The following is a 17,686-nucleotide window of genomic DNA, read 5'->3' as shown; positions in this document are numbered from 1 at the left end:
TATACTGCCAGTAAAGTATATTTATTTTGACATTTAGCATTGAAACAACAATTCAACAGTTTATTTTCCCACAAAATACGCAAAATATAACCAAATCTCAAATTCAGTTACTCATTATTTTGTCTATGCTAGTCTACGCTCTCTGAATCACACCAACCTTCAATAATAAATTGCTGCAATTCTTTTTGGGCAACACATTGCGAGAGCTACAAATATGTGCTTATAACTTTAAAATTAAATGGGATAATCTGTTTATGTTATAGTTTATGACATATACAGCTATTCTATTTAGTCATTAATGAGATTTCCGTGAATAAATTTGCTATCAAAACGACTATCCTGTAGTTGCTCATAAATTGGATGCATTGCTAAAACAAAAGCTATAATGAAGCGCTACTTATTATTTATATCCTACATTGGAACACAATTTAGGTATTTCTTAGTAACTATAATGAGTTGTTTTTAACGTGATCTGTAATATTTTCACATGGCAGACGCCACACACTCTGGCTCTAAACGAAGTCATAGGTTATGTTGTACCTACGCAAGGTTAGGTTAACTTAGGTTAGGTTGGGTGAGGTAAGGTAAGATTTAGAAAGCCAATGGCCTTTGCGCATTTAACCTCTAACACACGCAAGTTAAGGTGATTTTGGAAGTGAAAGCGTCAAATTTATAAGGTATTTTTTTGTGGAGATAAGTTTAATGTTTAAGGTGGCTACTACATGAGTCACGATAATATGTTTTCCCTGGACCAAAAAGACAATACAATCACCTGAACTTGTCTTGCCCAAGTTTCTCCAAATTCTTTAAAACGGTATTCTTCGTCTTACCGGGTACGGTATTTTATTTAGTTGCACATTTACTGCAACTTATTTCAAAAGAGTAAACGAATCTTGTTCATTCTAGTTACCGGTATTGAACTTTAGGTTAGGTGACTTCCATGCGAAATTTGAATTAAATGATCATTTAATAAGGGAGTTGTACAGAATGCAAGAAAAATATCTCCAACATTATTGTGACAAATGGTAGATTTTATCCGTTACTGCATCCATGTAAGTCATTTAATGTTATACTGTCTCAATTTCCTTTTTTTCAGGGCTGTTCAAAAACAAGTAGTACATGCAGAAGGAATAAAACCGGATCCTGACTCAATTCAAGGAATTCTTGAAATCTGTTGTAGGCGTTTTAATCCAGTAAATGAGCCATATGTCTATGTTTCAAGCAGGTATATACTATAGGTTTATATTAAACTTTGCAAAATAATTGTATCCACTGCTAAACTTTAGATATAGGCCTACAGGTACGCAACTCGTTCCAGCATAAGTACCTTGCTGTGTCGAGCCTTGACCCAAAGGACAGGAAATTAAGAAGAGTAAAGAGGTTATGCATTATATTCCGAATAATTATCCCTGGACTAAAGATTTTGGCTAGCTTAGTAGATGTTGCAAAATATTAAGCTAAAATGAGTATGATCAGCGAATATAGTCGAGTATTTTTCCTAGACCAAAAAATTGTACTTTCCATTGAACCAAAAAAAAATTAACCAATGATAGGTACCAGTAAGTATTTTTCCTGGAATAATTATTTCACAAACTTCTCTATAAAAATTGGCCTTCTTTCTCGCTATGTTACAACACAGGTTTTAGCTACTGAGCTATTCTAGAGTAATATTAGTAATAATAGTAATATTATTGCCATTTCATAACAGAACTGATCAAGGTGTCCATGCACTTCGTTCATCTGCTCATGTTGACTTGGAACCTAAAGGCAGGCTGCAGTACACTCCAGAATATTTAACCGTTGGGTTCAACCGCTATTTTGCAAAGGCAAAACTTGATCTTAGGTAAGAAAATCTATTATTATTATTATTATTATTATTATTATTACTAGTAGATTATGTAATTAACAGAATCGATCTTGCAACTGGATAAGTAGCATAGTAGAGATTGTTTATTTTGAATAGAGTACCAGTAGCCAATTTATTTTCCATAACTTGAGATAAAAGTTTTGCACGCATTTATCATCATGATTTATGTGATAGCAGTCACACAGTGTTTCAGTGGGATATCCCACTTTATAAATGGGTCTATTGTTTGACTAAGTAACAAAACATTGACATAACCCAGTGTAAATGAGAGATTACCTCTGAGAAAATAACTTAGAGTTACAAGATCTGGTGGAAGCGTCCCCTCTCCTCCTAGAGACACACTCTTGTCTCTTTCACCATGCTGTCACATACATGCCCCAACATTTGTATATCATCTATGATGTCCGGAGATCTTGGATGGTTCGTGGTTTGTTTCTGTAGACTTTTTTCTTGAGATAGCCTCATAGAAAATAATCCACTGGTGTCAAGTCTGGTGACCTTAAAGGATACAAACCTATCTTAGAATCCTCGAAGAAGCTGCTGATGTGTGCCATGGATTCATTAGAAGTGTGGCATATGAAGTCATTCTGTTCAAAATCTCCCTGCGTAAGTTCGATGTAGTCTAGCTGTTCCAAGAAGTCCATGAAAATATTCTTATACTCATCAGTATTTACAGTTTTTTTAAAGAAAATTAGTCAAATGATCCTGTGACTGCATACTGCACACCACACTCCAACGTTTTATGTGTCATGTACACCTGAGGATTTTCTGACGTCCATATCTTTGTGTTTTGAGAATTTGCATAGCCTGAGAGATAAATGGTTATGTGACAACAATGAAAATTATTATAACAATGTATTGAAGGCACTCTGCCATCTGCCGTTATCCTATCCACTGAAACTCCTGATTTTGTGCATCATTTGAATGTACTTACAGATTTAAAAGTTACATATGGACGCAGAATTACAGTAACAGATTTAAAAGTCACCTATGGACACAGAGTTATAGCTCATTAAGAAGTGGGATGTCCCACTGAAACACTCTGTATATATATGTCATTTTTTCAACACCAGGCTTTAGAAAATTGCTTAAAATCTCTTGTTGCAGAGTTCAGAGTGCGCACATTGTACCAGACACTTTCCATGCCCGTCACAATGTCGTATCCAGAACTTACTTGTACAGACTAGCTGTGCGGAATCCAAATGCTCCACCAATCAACAGTAGCGGGCAGGCAGATATTCCATTTTTAGAATGGAACAGATGTCACTTTATTCCGTAAGTATATGTTTAGTGATTTCAGCAATAATCATATTTTAATAAAGATTTGGTAAATTTGTTATATAAACGACTTTCCTGTTTTAATTGAAGTTATTTATCTTAGTTATCGGGAGAAAATTAAACTCAGAATAAATATGGGAAATGCCTGTTATTATTCGGTTGAGAAGCTTTTGTCATCTAGTCTGCTGTCAAAAAATCTGAAAGTTAGAATTTATAAAACAGTTATATTACCAGTTGTTCTGTATGGCTGTGAAACTTGGACTCTCACTTTGAGAGAGGAACAGAGATTGAGGGTTTTTGAGAATAAGGTTCTTAGGAAAATATTTGGGGCTAAGAGGGATGAAGTTACAGGAGAATGGAGAAAGTTACAAAACGCAGAGCTGCACGCATTGTATCCTTCACCTGACATAATTAGGAACATTAAATCCAGACGTTTGAGATGGGCAGGGCATGTAGCACGTATGGGCGAATCCAAAAATGCACATAGAGTGTTAGTTGGGAGGCCAGAAGGGAAAAGACCTTTGGGGATGCCGAGACGTAGATGGGAAGATAATATTAAAATGGATTTGAGGGAGGTGGGATATGATGGTAGAGACTGGATTAATCTTGCACAGGATAGGGACCGATGGCGGGCTTATGTGAGGGCAGCAATGAACCTCCGGGTTCCTTAAAAGCCAGTAAGTAAGGAAGTATTTATCTTAGTTAATGACTAGTTTCAGCTTGATTTCGGCCATCTTCAGGTTTCTAGTGAGGTCCTTGCTTGTTTCCACTTTCTTTAGGACTCTTATTTAAAGGATTTTTATTACTTGTTTTAATGCATAGTACCTCCCCTCTAAATATTGGAATCTTTTTTCAGAACATCCTATATATAAAGGTAAGAAATATTGTGCATCTATAGTTCTGAGTTTCAACACTGAAGCCTGGAATTTGTTGTTGTTTGCCAGGATGGTGGACCAGTTCGATGTCTCTCTCATGAAAGATGCAGCTGCCCTCTTTCCTGGCACTAGGGACTTCCGGACGTTCATGAACAGTAAGGCGACTCTGCGTGACATTCCCACAGTCAGACAGTTGTTCAAGCTGAACATAACTCCGGGCTCACCTCTGCTAGGCTCACACTTCGACCCGTACTGCTCGCATTACACCTTCTGGAACATCACTTGCCAGTCCAAGTCATTCCTTTACAGACAAGTGGGTACTGCATTAGTTTTATGACAATGTCGCTCATATATTATGTGATAACCAATTTCGATTAAATTAGCAGTGATGGCTACTCATTACTTAGATGTTATAGCGCATTAAGATTTTGTTGAAATATAATTTATTTTTTTATACATTTTACAGTTTGCATAATAGCAAATTATTTACCCTCTCTTTCATTGGCCTTGGTGCTACTTTCCTTTCTAGCACATGAAAAAGCACATACTTCATTCCCTTCTCACATGCATTATACAAGTAATGTGCTATGCAAACCTTTTCAGTGTCACCTCATATTTTATTTTGCCAGAAACCCAGAAAATGTTGTATAAGTTATGCTGGTAATCATGTTCTACTCATAAAACATTTGCACACTGTAGTATATTAAACTGGAAATTTATCCTATGAAGAAGTGGAAAAATTCAAATATCTTGGAGCAACAGTAACAAATATGTTGTTGTTTTCTAATGTCAGGCGTTTGACAGTAAAGTCATTTGACCTCTTGCACTTCAATATTTTTTAAAGATATTGTCATGGTCAGCCACTGAAGCACAGATTTTGAGGTGTTCCGAATCCATTTCTTGGTTTGAGTTGCACAATGGGCAGTTAGGGGACTGATATATTCCAATTCTATGTAGGTGTTTGGCCAAACAGTCATGGCCTGTTGCCAATCTAAATGCAGCTACAGACTATTTGCGTGGTAAATAAAGAATTAACTGTGGATTATGATGCAGAGAGTTCCATTTTTTCCCTTGAGATTATGTTATCAAATTTTGTTTGTTGAAGTCTGAGTATGTATATTTAATGAATCTTTTCAACAGTAACAAATATAAATGACACTTACATATTTAACAAGGTTCATGTTGCTTTGTGAAATCTGGCTCAATTGTAGATACTCTTAAGTCGCAAGTCTGCCTTAGCATTAGTTTTTGCGACTATCTGGGCTGACATTCCCACACATTGATGTGGTTTCTTTGCCACAGGTGCGGCGTATAGTGGGTGCTCTCATTGCTGTTGCCAAAGGACACATTTCTGTTGAGGAGGTGCGATATATGCTGGAGAACCCTTCAAAGGATAGCTGGAATAACAAAATCGTGGTCGTCCCTCCCCACGGACTGTACCTAGTTGACGTGGAGTATGATCCACTTGACATGGTGATGCCTCAAGAAACTAATGAAGATCACCAGCAGAACTTGTCTGGCAGCGAACTGAGTGTGTCTTGTGAAGTTGCTAGTTGAAGGAATCCGTTTTATGTAAGGCTGGCAACTTTTCTTGTTTTCATGAGTCAAAACACAGATAGAGTATCTATTATCATTATCATAATCATTTAAAAAACTTTCTTTATTTAAAAGCTATCAGAACTGACAAAGTGTACCAGATATTCATGAATATATATATATATATATATATATATATATATATATATATATATTTGTTATTCAATCAACTGTCCGAACACAGGTTTCAATCTCATAAGTGACACCAATAAGACAACATCATGAGGCTTGTTACTTCTTCATATAAAATATTCATTATTCATTATCCAGGAACATTTAGCCAGTAGGTAGAATTCCACCACTGACTTTCCTCCTTCCGACATTCAACACAAAGCTCGCTGATAAACATCTTACTAGTTGTTCCTGTGTTCAGGAAAGAAAATGAATTTGTTCTTTACATCTTCTGATCATCGTTGCACATTGGAGTAAATAATGCAGAAAATGAGTAAAATATAAAATAATATTTTTTTTAAATTTGGGAGCTTTTCATCAATACTTTCAACACATCTACCTAAACTTCATATTTTTTTTATATAATCTCTTTCAATTCACTATCATCTTTGGAATTCAGAACATTTTTTACAACATGATCTCAACAAACAAGCGAGATTCAACAGTGTTTGATCTTGTAGCAGTTTGCTTCACTATGAACACTGTATACATTCAGTGTCACCTCCAGTGTTACCAATGTAGCAAATTCCAATGTTACCAACAGTGATGGAGACTGATATTTGTAATAAAGTAGCAATTGATATTCTCACTTTTGTTTTTTTAGTCTCTAATTTTTAAGTATGGGTAAAAAAAAAATGTCCTGACGACCTCTTTCAGGACACTGGGACACATTAGCGAAAAAAGGGTGTTTTCTTATTTTACAGCTTTTATGGGAACCCTAGTAGTAACTATTGATCGATTTATAACAGAAATGAGTCGAAGCTCCACTGTAATTATTCATATTCTAGGGACTTGTTTTTTTTCTCGTTTCAGAATGAGTTTCTTGGAACAGATTAAGGCTCGTATATCTTGCCTGCAGCCTTGCGAAATTTTAGTTACCAGCGCTTCTGGAGAAAGACACAAAGAGAAGATTTCAGCAGGTGGGATTTTAGTGACATCAGAAGCACAGCCCCATGCATCTCTCGGCTTTGTTGTGGACACAAAACCCGACCTGCAGCTAGCGGTAGTGTTGCCAGGCTTGAGCGTGGGCTCGCAGGACGTCGTACAAGACTCAGATCTGCTGGCCAGACATTCAGTCACTCATATCCTGAGTCTTGGCATCAGACCACTGTTACAACGTAGAGCCATGACGTACAGATTTGTGGAGCTCCTAGACCTTCCTGAAACAAGACTCTGCAGCGTGTTAGATGAATGCTTCTCCTTCATAGACAGTGGGATTGAGACAGGAGGACATGTGTTTGTGCACTGCAATGCCGGGGTCTCTAGATCACCCTCAGTGGTGATTGCATATCTCATGAAGCGGCAAGGTATGAGCTTACAGCATGCGTTCTCCCATCTGAAGGAAGTGAGACCATCCATCCAACCTAATCCAGGATTCATCCATCAGTTGAAGGAATACGAAGAGACAATTAAAGCCTCCAACAAAGTATAGTTCTTGTCCAGTGGAGTCATTAAGAGGGACAGAAAGTGGAAAATTTCCCCCTCTCGAGTTTAAGATGAAGAAAAATTATGAGAACAATACTTTTAATATTATAAATATTCCGTTTTTATAAACGATTAAGAAATAAAATACGAACCAGTTAAAAACTTTGCTTAAATGAAACAAAGGCACTACCCTTTCCTAAATTAGTGGTTGTTGGCTATTGCAAATAATTCATTTAATCAAAATGTTCAGAACCTTGGTTTTTCTTCATTTGTTTTCTAATATGCCAGTAAACGTCTGTAAAGTTATTAACACTTTTATCTGAAGTGTTAATGGCTTTGTAGTTCAGTATGTGATGCAAGTTAATAGTTGAATCTTCTTCTCTGCAGAGAACACATTTTGGTGGTGTATAAATTCCAATTCTGAAGAGACACACTGCCAAACAGTCATGTCCAGTTACTAGTCTGTAGATAGCCACTGCTGTTCTTCTTGAAGAATTAGGAATCACATTTTTATTATTATGTTTTTTTATTTCGCATCGATGTTTATTTTCAGTAATGGTTTTTTTTATATTTTTTATTATTTAATATTGTTTGTTTATAACTTTTCTTTATTAATAATTTTGCTGAATAATACAAAATCTCAGAATAAAGTCTTTGTTGGATTGGGGTTTCTTTCTTTACCAAAAAGTATGCATTTTCATTTCTTTCCAGTCCACAACATGAGAGGGACGATCATCTTAACCGGGTTGTTATTCGCCAGATGGAATGGTGCATCAGATAATTGGGATATGCGCAGTGGAAGACTTACAAATAAATAGTGTGAATTTTTGTAACAAATATAATTAACAAATAATGAATAACAATTACATGAATGATTGAATGAAAGTAACATCTAAGTATGAAGTTAAATGAAAAGGAAAGATATTGCAAATTAATCTCAAATATACAATAAACAAATCACTGAACCGTCGAGACCAATATACCTACAAGTCATGATACAATCTGTTTAACCAATTCCCACTAATAGGTTCCTGACCTATTAAATGTTTACCCGCTGGAACATTCTCGCAATATATATATGCAACAACATATGAGATTTCAACATGAATGCCCAGCAAATATAACTCTTAACACGTGCCCCATTAGATTACAATTACCATGAAATGCAACTAACACATTCAACATATATGTTGACTCAGTATTCCACAAAGGTAACCCAATATGAAGCTGTCACACGACTGATCAATGTACACATAACTAATTAAACATTAATCTTGCATAAACTCTACACACAGTAATAATCTCTGTACTATTACAATCAACCTAATCCCAAATGAGAGAGAGAGAGAGAGAGAAACGATGAATAATATATGACCGACAATAGCTTCAAATATGTGTACTCGTCTAAATACCAACTGAAACTCAATACACTCGGATTCATGAATACCAGCGTGTAGAAAATAATGATAACCAATTTGGAATAGTAAATACTAGAATAATTACGAGACCCATACTATTCTAGTTTCATTACACCGCCTATTACGATGTAACCAATAGAGATCGTAATCACCGCGATTTCACCAGACTGTCTTGGAATTTCAATTCGACGTCACTCATCACAACTATATATCCTCACACAATCCCAAATACATAAACCAAGACCTATCATCAGCGAGTGATTTCCATACACGATCCACCAATATATTGCAAACACACACAACCAAATATCAGAATAATTTCACCACCTTAATTTAACTGCTCCAATAATCAATCTAATACAACCTTATCGCACAGCACTGAATCCCAAAATAGATTCCAAACAATCTTTCATGTTGCCCGTAGATTCCTAAGTGAAGTTAATAATGTACAATTCTCGGAACAATCTTACACATCGAACTTAAGTTCCAAAGTGTAGTTTACTATTCGAGCCCTGCTTCCTGAGTGTAGCTATCTATACGAGCCCTGGTTCCTCAATGTAGTTTGCTAATCAATCGCCGGTTCCTGAATGTACTTATTTATCCGAGGCCTGGTTTCTGAGTGAAGTCAAATATAACTGAGCGTAACCAAGAAACCTCGCCTTTCTCTCTCTTTTGTTTAACAAACCCAACTGGCCAATGGGAAATTAGGTACGAAAATGAAAGGATAAGTGGCGCTATCTATGATATGCTGTCGGAGTGAACTCTGTCGGGCGAGATGATGTACTAGTTGGATGACTGGCGCATCGAGCTCGGCTCAAATATCAGAAAGTATCAAATTGCAATGCAACTATTTTTGTAGAAACTTAAATTTAGTACAGCTTTCTTTCACTCCCTTTTCTTCTGATGTTAATGAAACAATAGACTGAATCGCAGATTTCGAATCACAAAATATGGCTACTTCCATATATTATATAATTATTGTTAATGTGTATCATGGAGTTATCAGTTTTTCTGGAATTGATCGAATACTGGTACAGGTACTGTAATCTTTTGTGAACTTTTTTCTTCTTGAATAAACCCAGACTGTGTTATTAAATATCTATTGTGTTGGTTGTACCTTCTGCAGGAATTATCATGTAGCAGACATTTATTTCTCAAATAATAAAAGAGCAATTTTTTTTAATTCAATATAAAATAGGATAATTTTCTGTAATAATTTGCATGGCTGTTTTTAGTGTTGGTTTTACAATTCCAGTGATTATCTATTGTAAATAAATGTACAGTTTTTTATGTTAACTGAAATTAAAATTAATTCTTTATCAGTAAAACTTTGTGTTCATTTGTTCGCATGTACGTCATATTAACAGCAAGTTCATGTGAATTACATATCTCACAAAAGCCACAAAACTGGCTTCATTTATACACCGACGGATCCTTGATCTCCAGAGAACAAGGTGCCGGTGCAGGTGTTACGTGCTGTCTCTTCTCACTTTATAGATCTCTTGGATATGGAACAACAAGTTTTGATGGTGAAATCATTGCAATAAGTGAATGTCTCAGGAATCTTCTATGCCACATCAATAAATTTAGGAATGCAGTTATATTGTCAGACTCCAAAGCAGCTATTCTATCAATCGTCTCTAAACACACACCTTCATCTCAAACAGCAGAAATAACTAAAATGCTCTCTCAATTATTATCACTCAATAAAAGAATTGTATTCCAATGGATACCATCCCATTGTGGAATCCTGGAAAACGAGAATGCGGATGCTTTAGCAAAGAAGGGCAGCACTGCTACTTACAGACCTGTATTAAATCTACGTATTACTCTGTGAAGAGATTTATTAAATCTACATACTTAGACTTCAACAAACAAAATTTGATAACTCAATCCCAAGGGAAAAAATGGAACTCTCTGCATCAAAATCCACAGTTAATTCTCGATTTACCACGAAAATCGTCTGTAGTTGCATTTAGATTGGCAACAGGCCATGATTGTTTGGCCAAACACCTGCATAGAATTGGAATATATCAGTCCCCTAACTGTCCATTGTGCAACTCAAACCAAAAAATGGATTCGGAATACCTCAAAATCTGTGCTTCAGTGGCTGGTCATGATAATATCTTCGAAAAATATTGGAGTGCAAGAGGTCAAATGACTTTATTGTCAAACGCCTGGCATTAGAAAACAACAACGTATCTCATAAGTAATATAAGAAGTTAAAAAGATCTGTCTGTGGAAATCGGAAATATATTGTGAAGTGGGGTAAACTTCACCATAAAAATTAAACCATCAAAAGCGAAATTTGAAGGACATCAATATTTATATTCAAGATCAATACTTATGTAAATGGGAAACTACTAAATTCTTGGGCGTTACATTTGATGATTGTTTGTCTTGGAGACCCCATTGCACAAGTTTAATTTCTAAGCTCAATAGCATTTGTTATCAAATCAGAATTTTGAGGACGATAATAAATCACGATGTATTAATGTCTTATTATTTCGCACACGTCGAGTCTAGGCTTTCATATGGTATTTGTTTTTGGGGATCTGGAACCATGCTGAATGATATATTTATTGCTCAAAAGCGTATTGTCAGATGCATAGCGGGTGTTGACAGTAGGACCTCTTGTAGGGAACATTTTTTACAATATAATATTCTTACTGTTTATGGTTTATACATTTTTAATGTTTTACTACTAATTTATAAAAATCTGTCTGATTTTCATCAAAATTGTGATTTCCATACCTACGACACTCGTAACAAAAATAGTTTAACTATTCCAGTTCACCACCTTACAAACACTAGTAGAACATATATGGTCTTTGGTATTAAAATATACAACAGTTTGCCTGATGACATCAAATATACAAAAAATTCTCTGAAATTTAAGAATTATATAAAAACGAAATTAATAAAATTGTGTCCCTACAGTCTTGAGGATGCACGCATGGGCCGTTGAAATGAATAATGTTTTTTTTTTTTTTATATTTGACTTATTTTACATTAAATTGTAATTGTATATATTTGACTATGTCTATGCATACATTATGCCATCGACAAAAAAGTTTTATCTATCTATCTATCTATCTATCTATCTATCTATCTATCTATCTATCTATCTATCTATCTATCTATCTATCTATCTATCTATCTATCTATCTATCTATCTATCTATCTATCTATCTATCTATCTATCTATCTATCTATCTATCTATCTATCTATCTATCTATCTATCTATCTATCTATCTATCTATCTATCTATCTATCTATCTATCTATCTATCTATCTATCTATCTATCTATCTATCTATCTATCTATCTATCTATCTATCTATCTATCTATCTATCTATCTATCTATCTATCTATCTATCTAATCTATCTATCTATCTATCTATCTATCTAATCTATCTATCTAATCTGTCTGTCTGTCTGTCTATCTATCTATCTATCTATCTTATCTATCTATCTATCTATCTATCTATCTATCTATCTATCTATCTATCTATCTATCTATCTACCTACCTACCTACCTACCTACCTACCTACCTACCTACCTACCTACCTACCTACCTACCTACCTACCTACCTACCTACCTACCTACCTACCTACCTATCTATCTATCTATCTATCTATCTATCTATCTATCTATCTATCTATCTATCATCATATAAGCGCAATATGTTACAAATTAATAAAAAGTACTGTAATTAAGAAATGGGAAAAAAATAATGGACTTTAAAAATATGTTCAGTGCATATGATTTTAAATAATTTTTTTATGGTTAAGTTTACCCCAGCAACCAAGTTTACTTCAATTTACGTTACGGGAAATAGTTCAATTCAGAGAAAATGGGGAAGAGTATGCAGCCACATGCCATACTTCATAAGATCTTCCTTATAAAATCTTGTTACCATAAGAAAAAAATGAAATGATATCAATAGTTGTTGCTTCGACCTCACTCTCTCCTAACAAATAAAATTGGACATTCAAACCCAAAAATCTCAATTTGAGGAGCATCATTTCAAATCGTATTATGTACAAGAAACAGTTTCTTTACAGGAATAATGAAAAACCGACCTACTCATAAACTAGACAAGTTTTCATTACACTTAACACAACCACTTTAAGCATATGTGTGTGTGTGTGTGTATCTAATGCTCTGGATTTAACAATGAAGTCATCATCCTTCTTGCTTCCCAATATTTTGATGGAAGGTCCACAAATGTCCTAAGAGTTTCACAATTAGCCAGGTGCTCCATCTCCATGTCCTCTTCTCTGGTGCATAGTAAGCATTTAGGTGAATTCAGTACTCCAATACGATGGAGGTGTTTACTGAGGCAATCATGACCAGTAATCAATCTAAACATGGCCAAGGCAGATTTTCGAGGAAGATCAGGAATTAGTTTTGGATCTTTGAATGATTCTTTCCATTTTGAATTTTGATGTTTTGCCTGTTCGCTGTAACTTATTCTTTTTATGACTCGCTTTATTGATTCATATGGGAACTTGAAATTTGTTTTTAAGTTGATTTTAGTTCCTTTCTTTGCTAACATATCTGCTTTCTCGTTACCGTTCAGTCCGCAGTGGGCCAGGATCCATTGGAAGACCACTTTTTTTATTTAGCATTTGAATTTGTTTTACTATGCAATGAATTTCTTTTACTTTTTCCATTTTAGGGGATGTAGTTGAGCTGATGGACTGGATTGCAGCTTTGGAGTCAGACAGGATGACTATGTTTTTGCACTGGCTTAGCCAAACAAATACATTTTGAAGTGATGTATAAATGGCTTCAACTTCGCCATCAAAATTTGTTGTGTACTTGCCAACATTTTTATAAAGAGAAAAGTATTGGCAAGTAGCGCCTGCTCCAGCTCCTTCATTTTGATTAAGCATATGTTGCACACTTTAAAAATATGACACCTTGAAATGATCATATTTCAGAGCATGAAAGTTAAAATAAGAAAAATGTATCAAATTCAATTTCGTACACCTGTGGACTGAATATGTTTTGAAATCATGTTTCTCATTTAAACTGATCATATCTCAACAACCAGGAATCTCAGACAGGCATTCTTCATTCCTCTGAATTCTTCTCGATGCAAGTACGCCTAATCCACAAAAATTCTACCCATACGAAGTTGATTTCCATCAAAATGAATGCAAGAATTAAAAGGGCTTCCTCTTTAACAACGTTTGTACAGCAATACTTCCTGTTAGAAGGGGCTGTATGGACGTAGATAACAACAGGGCCAACGGTTACTTGATCTCTGTCTATGATACTAAGATTTCCAACAACACACAATGGTTCAGACTGGAAGACTCCGAAAATTACTTAAATTGAGTCAAAATCGACTATTTTGAAATAATTTTTACTAATAAATAAGGGAAAAAACGGACCTGAGAGAATTTTTACCAATAAATAAGAAAATAACGGTATGCGCGACAATTCCGGCATATTTCCTATATCCTTTTTCTCCAATAGAAACCCCAGTATGGTTGACGCCTCAACCCCATGAAACTAAAAAATGAGCAATCTGACCCCAACATTCTCCCATTAAACTGTCAATATCTGGACAACCAGGCATTGCAGGGAGGTGTTCATGGCACTTCTGAATTCCTCTTGACTTTCTGGGAACAAAGTAATTCACAAAAATCCAATCCCAGACAACATTTGATTTTCGTCCAAAAAAAGGCAAGAGTTTAGTCTTTCCCTCCACCAACATTTGTACGGCAATATCTCTGGCTGGAAGCGAGCTGTATGGACGCAGACAATAATATAGCATAGGAGTCTTCGAACACTATCCACGAGACCAAGGGCTCCCCTTAACTCATAATGATTCAGCCTCGAAGACCCCAGAAATTTTTTTAATTGGGTGAAAATCGACTATTTGGAGAGAATTTTTACCAATAAATAAGTAAATATTGGTACACGCAACAATTTCGGCATATTTCCTGTATACCTGTGTCGCAATGGAGCCCCTAGTATGGTTGGCGCCACAACCCCATAAAACAAAAATTTGTAATCTGACCCCCAAAGTTCTCCATTAAACCGTCAATATCTCGGCAACCAGCGTCGCAGGGAGACTTTCATGGCACTTCTGAATTTTTCTCTACGTATTGGGGCAAAGTAATTCACAAAAATCCATTTCCCGCCAACAGCTGATTTTCGTCCAAAAAGGGACAAGAATTTAGTCTTCCCCACCCCCAACATTTGTAGGGCAATACCTCCCATAAGAGCTGCATGGGCAGAGACAATAACATGGTGTATGGGTCTCCGGTGTCTACCCATGGCACAAAGGGTGCCCTTCAGCTAACAATAGTTTGGCTATAAGACCTCGCAAATTCCTGAAAATCCATCAAAATTTACCCCCCCCCCCCCCCCGGAGAGAATTTTACCTAAGAAATGAAGAAATAGTGGCGCGTGAGACGAATCCGGCATGTTTCCTGTATCATTGTGTCGCAATATAGCCTCCAGTACAGGTGGGCGCAATTCCAGAAAACAAAAAAATGGGCTATCTGACCCCAAAAGTTCTCCCTAATATCTCGGCAACCATGTGTCGCAGAGAGGCGTTCTTGGCACCACTAAATTCCACTCGAAATACTAGGGGCATAGACATTCACAAAAATCCAATCCCCAACAAAAGTGTTTTTACGCACAAAAAGGAGAGAGTTTAATCTCCCTCTCCACCAACAAATGTAGGGCAATATCTCCCACTGAAAAGGAGCTGCATGGGCGGAGTCAATAACATGGCGTATGGGTCCTCGATATCTACCCATAGCACCATGGGTACCCCCCAGGTCACAATAGTTTGGGCTGGAAGACCCTGGAAATCAATGGAAATCTATCAAAATTTCTGAGAATACTTACTTACTTACTCCATGGCAATTACGTTGCTTGAAGGAACAGAGCCTGCCTAGCAATAGAAGTCCATTCTCTTCTGTCCTGAGTTCTTCTCCTCCACGCCCTTACACCCATCTGCTTCATATCTTCTTCAACGCCTTCAATCCATTTCTTCCTAGGTCTCCCAACACATCTACTACCATCCAGCTTCCCTGTATAAATCTTTTTAAGTAACGATCCCTCTTCACTTCTTTCAACATGGCCAGCCCATCTCAACCTTGCACTTCTAATTACTCCATTATATGCAGTTCACCATATATCTCGTAAAGTTTTTCATAACATCCTTCAGATTGCTGAGAGCTCCCACTTGTAACAAGGTTCTCACATTTCAAGTAGCTATACTAAATTCCCGTCCTTTGTTCTTATGCCTTAATCGTCTATTAATTATCCATCCGGCTTCATTTGCTTCAGCTTTCTGAACAGATTACTTTTTTTACGGGGTAGAGTCGTTGGCCCTATGCCCAACCCCCAACCTGGAGGGCTGGGTCCTTTGATTTCGGAATTACCATCTCCTAGATCAGTTGCTTTCTCTACAGCTGCAGAGCCTAATCTGCCTCTCTCTACGTTGAGGGATCTCTTCCGCCTCTTCTGCCGTTGGAACTCTCATTTCTCATCCGCCTTCAGAGCTGTTGGATCTCCTCTTTTGGGTTGCTTCTTTGTCTGGGCCTTCACCTTTGGCCTCTCCGGCATGGGAGACCCTGCCAGTAGCTACGCTACCGCCGACACAGCCCAAAGGATCACCAGACCACACAAACACTCCCACCACCGTTAAGGTCATGCAACCCCTAGGGAGTGACTTTGAAGAGAATTTTATCCATCAAATGAAGAAATGGCGTCACGTGCGATGGGTCCGATATGTTTCCTGTACCCCTCAGTTGTAATAGAGCCTCCAATAGGGTAGCAGTCTCAAAGTTCCAATACTCAAAAATGGGCATTCTGATCCCAACCGTCTTCCATTAAACCAACGACATATTGGCAACAAGACGTCGCAGGGAGCGTTCTTGGCACCTCTGAATTCCTCTCGACGTACTAGGGGCATAGTCATTCACAAAAATCCGATTCCTGACAAAAACTTTTTAAGTCCAAAAAAGGCAAGATTTTAGTCTTTCCATCCGTCAATTTTTGTACGGCAATATCTCCAGCTGAAAGCGAGCTACATTGGCGCAGACAGTAATATGGGGAGGACTGCTCGAACACTATCCACAACACCAAGGGTTCCCATCAAGTCACAATAGTTTAGCCTGGAAGACCCCAGATATTTCTGAAATTGAGTCAAAATCGACTATCTGGAGAGAATTTTTGCTAATAAATAGAGAAATATTGGCATGCACTCCAATTGTCTCCCATTAAACCAACGATATCTCAGCAACCAGGAGTTGCAGGGAGGCATTCATGACTTCTCTAAATTCCTCTCGATGTACTGGGATTAAAGTAATTCACAAAAATCCAATCTCCGTCAACAGTTGATTTTCGTCCAAAAAGAGGTAGAGTTTAGTCGTACTCTCCGCCAACATTTGTACAGCAATATCTCGGGCTAGAAGCGAGCTGCATTGATGCAGACAATAATAAGGCGTAGGACTCTTCGAATACCATCCAAGACACTAAAGGGTTTCACTTAACACAATAGTTTAGCCTGGAAGTTTCCAGGTATTTCTGAAAATGAGTAAAAAATGATTATCTGGAGAGAATTTTTAACAATAAATAAGGAAATATCGGCACGAGCAATGTTTCCGATTTATTTTCTGAATACCTGTGTCCCAATAGAGCCGCCCATACATCTGATGCCTCAACCCCATAAAACTAAAAAATGGGTAACATGACCTCAAAGTTGTCCCATTAAACCGTCAATATCTCGGCAACAAGACGTCGCAGGGAGATGTTCATGGCACTTCTGAATTGAAAAATCCGATCCCTGTCCAGAGTTGATTTTCGTCCAAAAACAGCAGTCTTCCCTCCGCCAACATTTTTACGGCAATACCTTTCACTGGAGAGGAGCTGCGTGAGCAGAGACAATAACATGACATATGAATCTTCGATGTCTATCCATGGCACAAAGGGTGCCCCTCAGTTCACAATACATTGGGCTGGAAGACCCCGCTAATTTCTGGAAATCCATCAAAATTGACCCTCCAGAGAGAATTTTA

At 36.9% G+C, this 17,686-nt stretch overlaps 1 protein-coding gene across 1 annotated transcript; it reads left to right on the top strand.

The window, feature by feature from the left end:
• Window positions 1-152: 152 nt before the first annotated feature.
• Window positions 153-7,875, top strand: LOC138701051 (tRNA pseudouridine synthase-like 1). Its single transcript, XM_069827597.1, has 7 exons — window positions 153-432; window positions 1,097-1,225; window positions 1,709-1,843; window positions 2,975-3,142; window positions 4,090-4,333; window positions 5,323-5,592; window positions 6,601-7,875. Exons 1-6 carry the CDS (start codon window positions 386-388, stop codon window positions 5,575-5,577), a joined length of 978 nt encoding a protein of 325 aa, XP_069683698.1. The 5' UTR covers window positions 153-385; the 3' UTR covers window positions 5,578-5,592; window positions 6,601-7,875.
• Window positions 7,876-17,686: the final 9,811 nt, after the last annotated feature.

This window comes from Periplaneta americana, chromosome 6, assembly GCF_040183065.1.
Source record: "Periplaneta americana isolate PAMFEO1 chromosome 6, P.americana_PAMFEO1_priV1, whole genome shotgun sequence".
Lineage (NCBI taxonomy): Eukaryota > Metazoa > Arthropoda > Insecta > Blattodea > Blattidae > Periplaneta > Periplaneta americana.
The sequence above is the reverse complement of the archived record's forward strand: the minus strand, read 5'-3'. Positions and strand labels throughout refer to the sequence as shown.

Excerpts from the sequence above, each read along its gene's own strand:
- LOC138701051 (XM_069827597.1), top strand. The coding sequence starts at position 386 with ATGAAGCGCTACTTATTATTTATATCCTACATTGGAACACAATTTAG. Across the intron at positions 433-1,096 it reads TACATTGGAACACAATTTAG|GGCTGTTCAAAAACAAGTAG; the intron begins GTATTTCTTAGT and ends CCTTTTTTTCAG. Across the intron at positions 1,226-1,708 it reads TATGTCTATGTTTCAAGCAG|AACTGATCAAGGTGTCCATG; the intron begins GTATATACTATA and ends ATTTCATAACAG.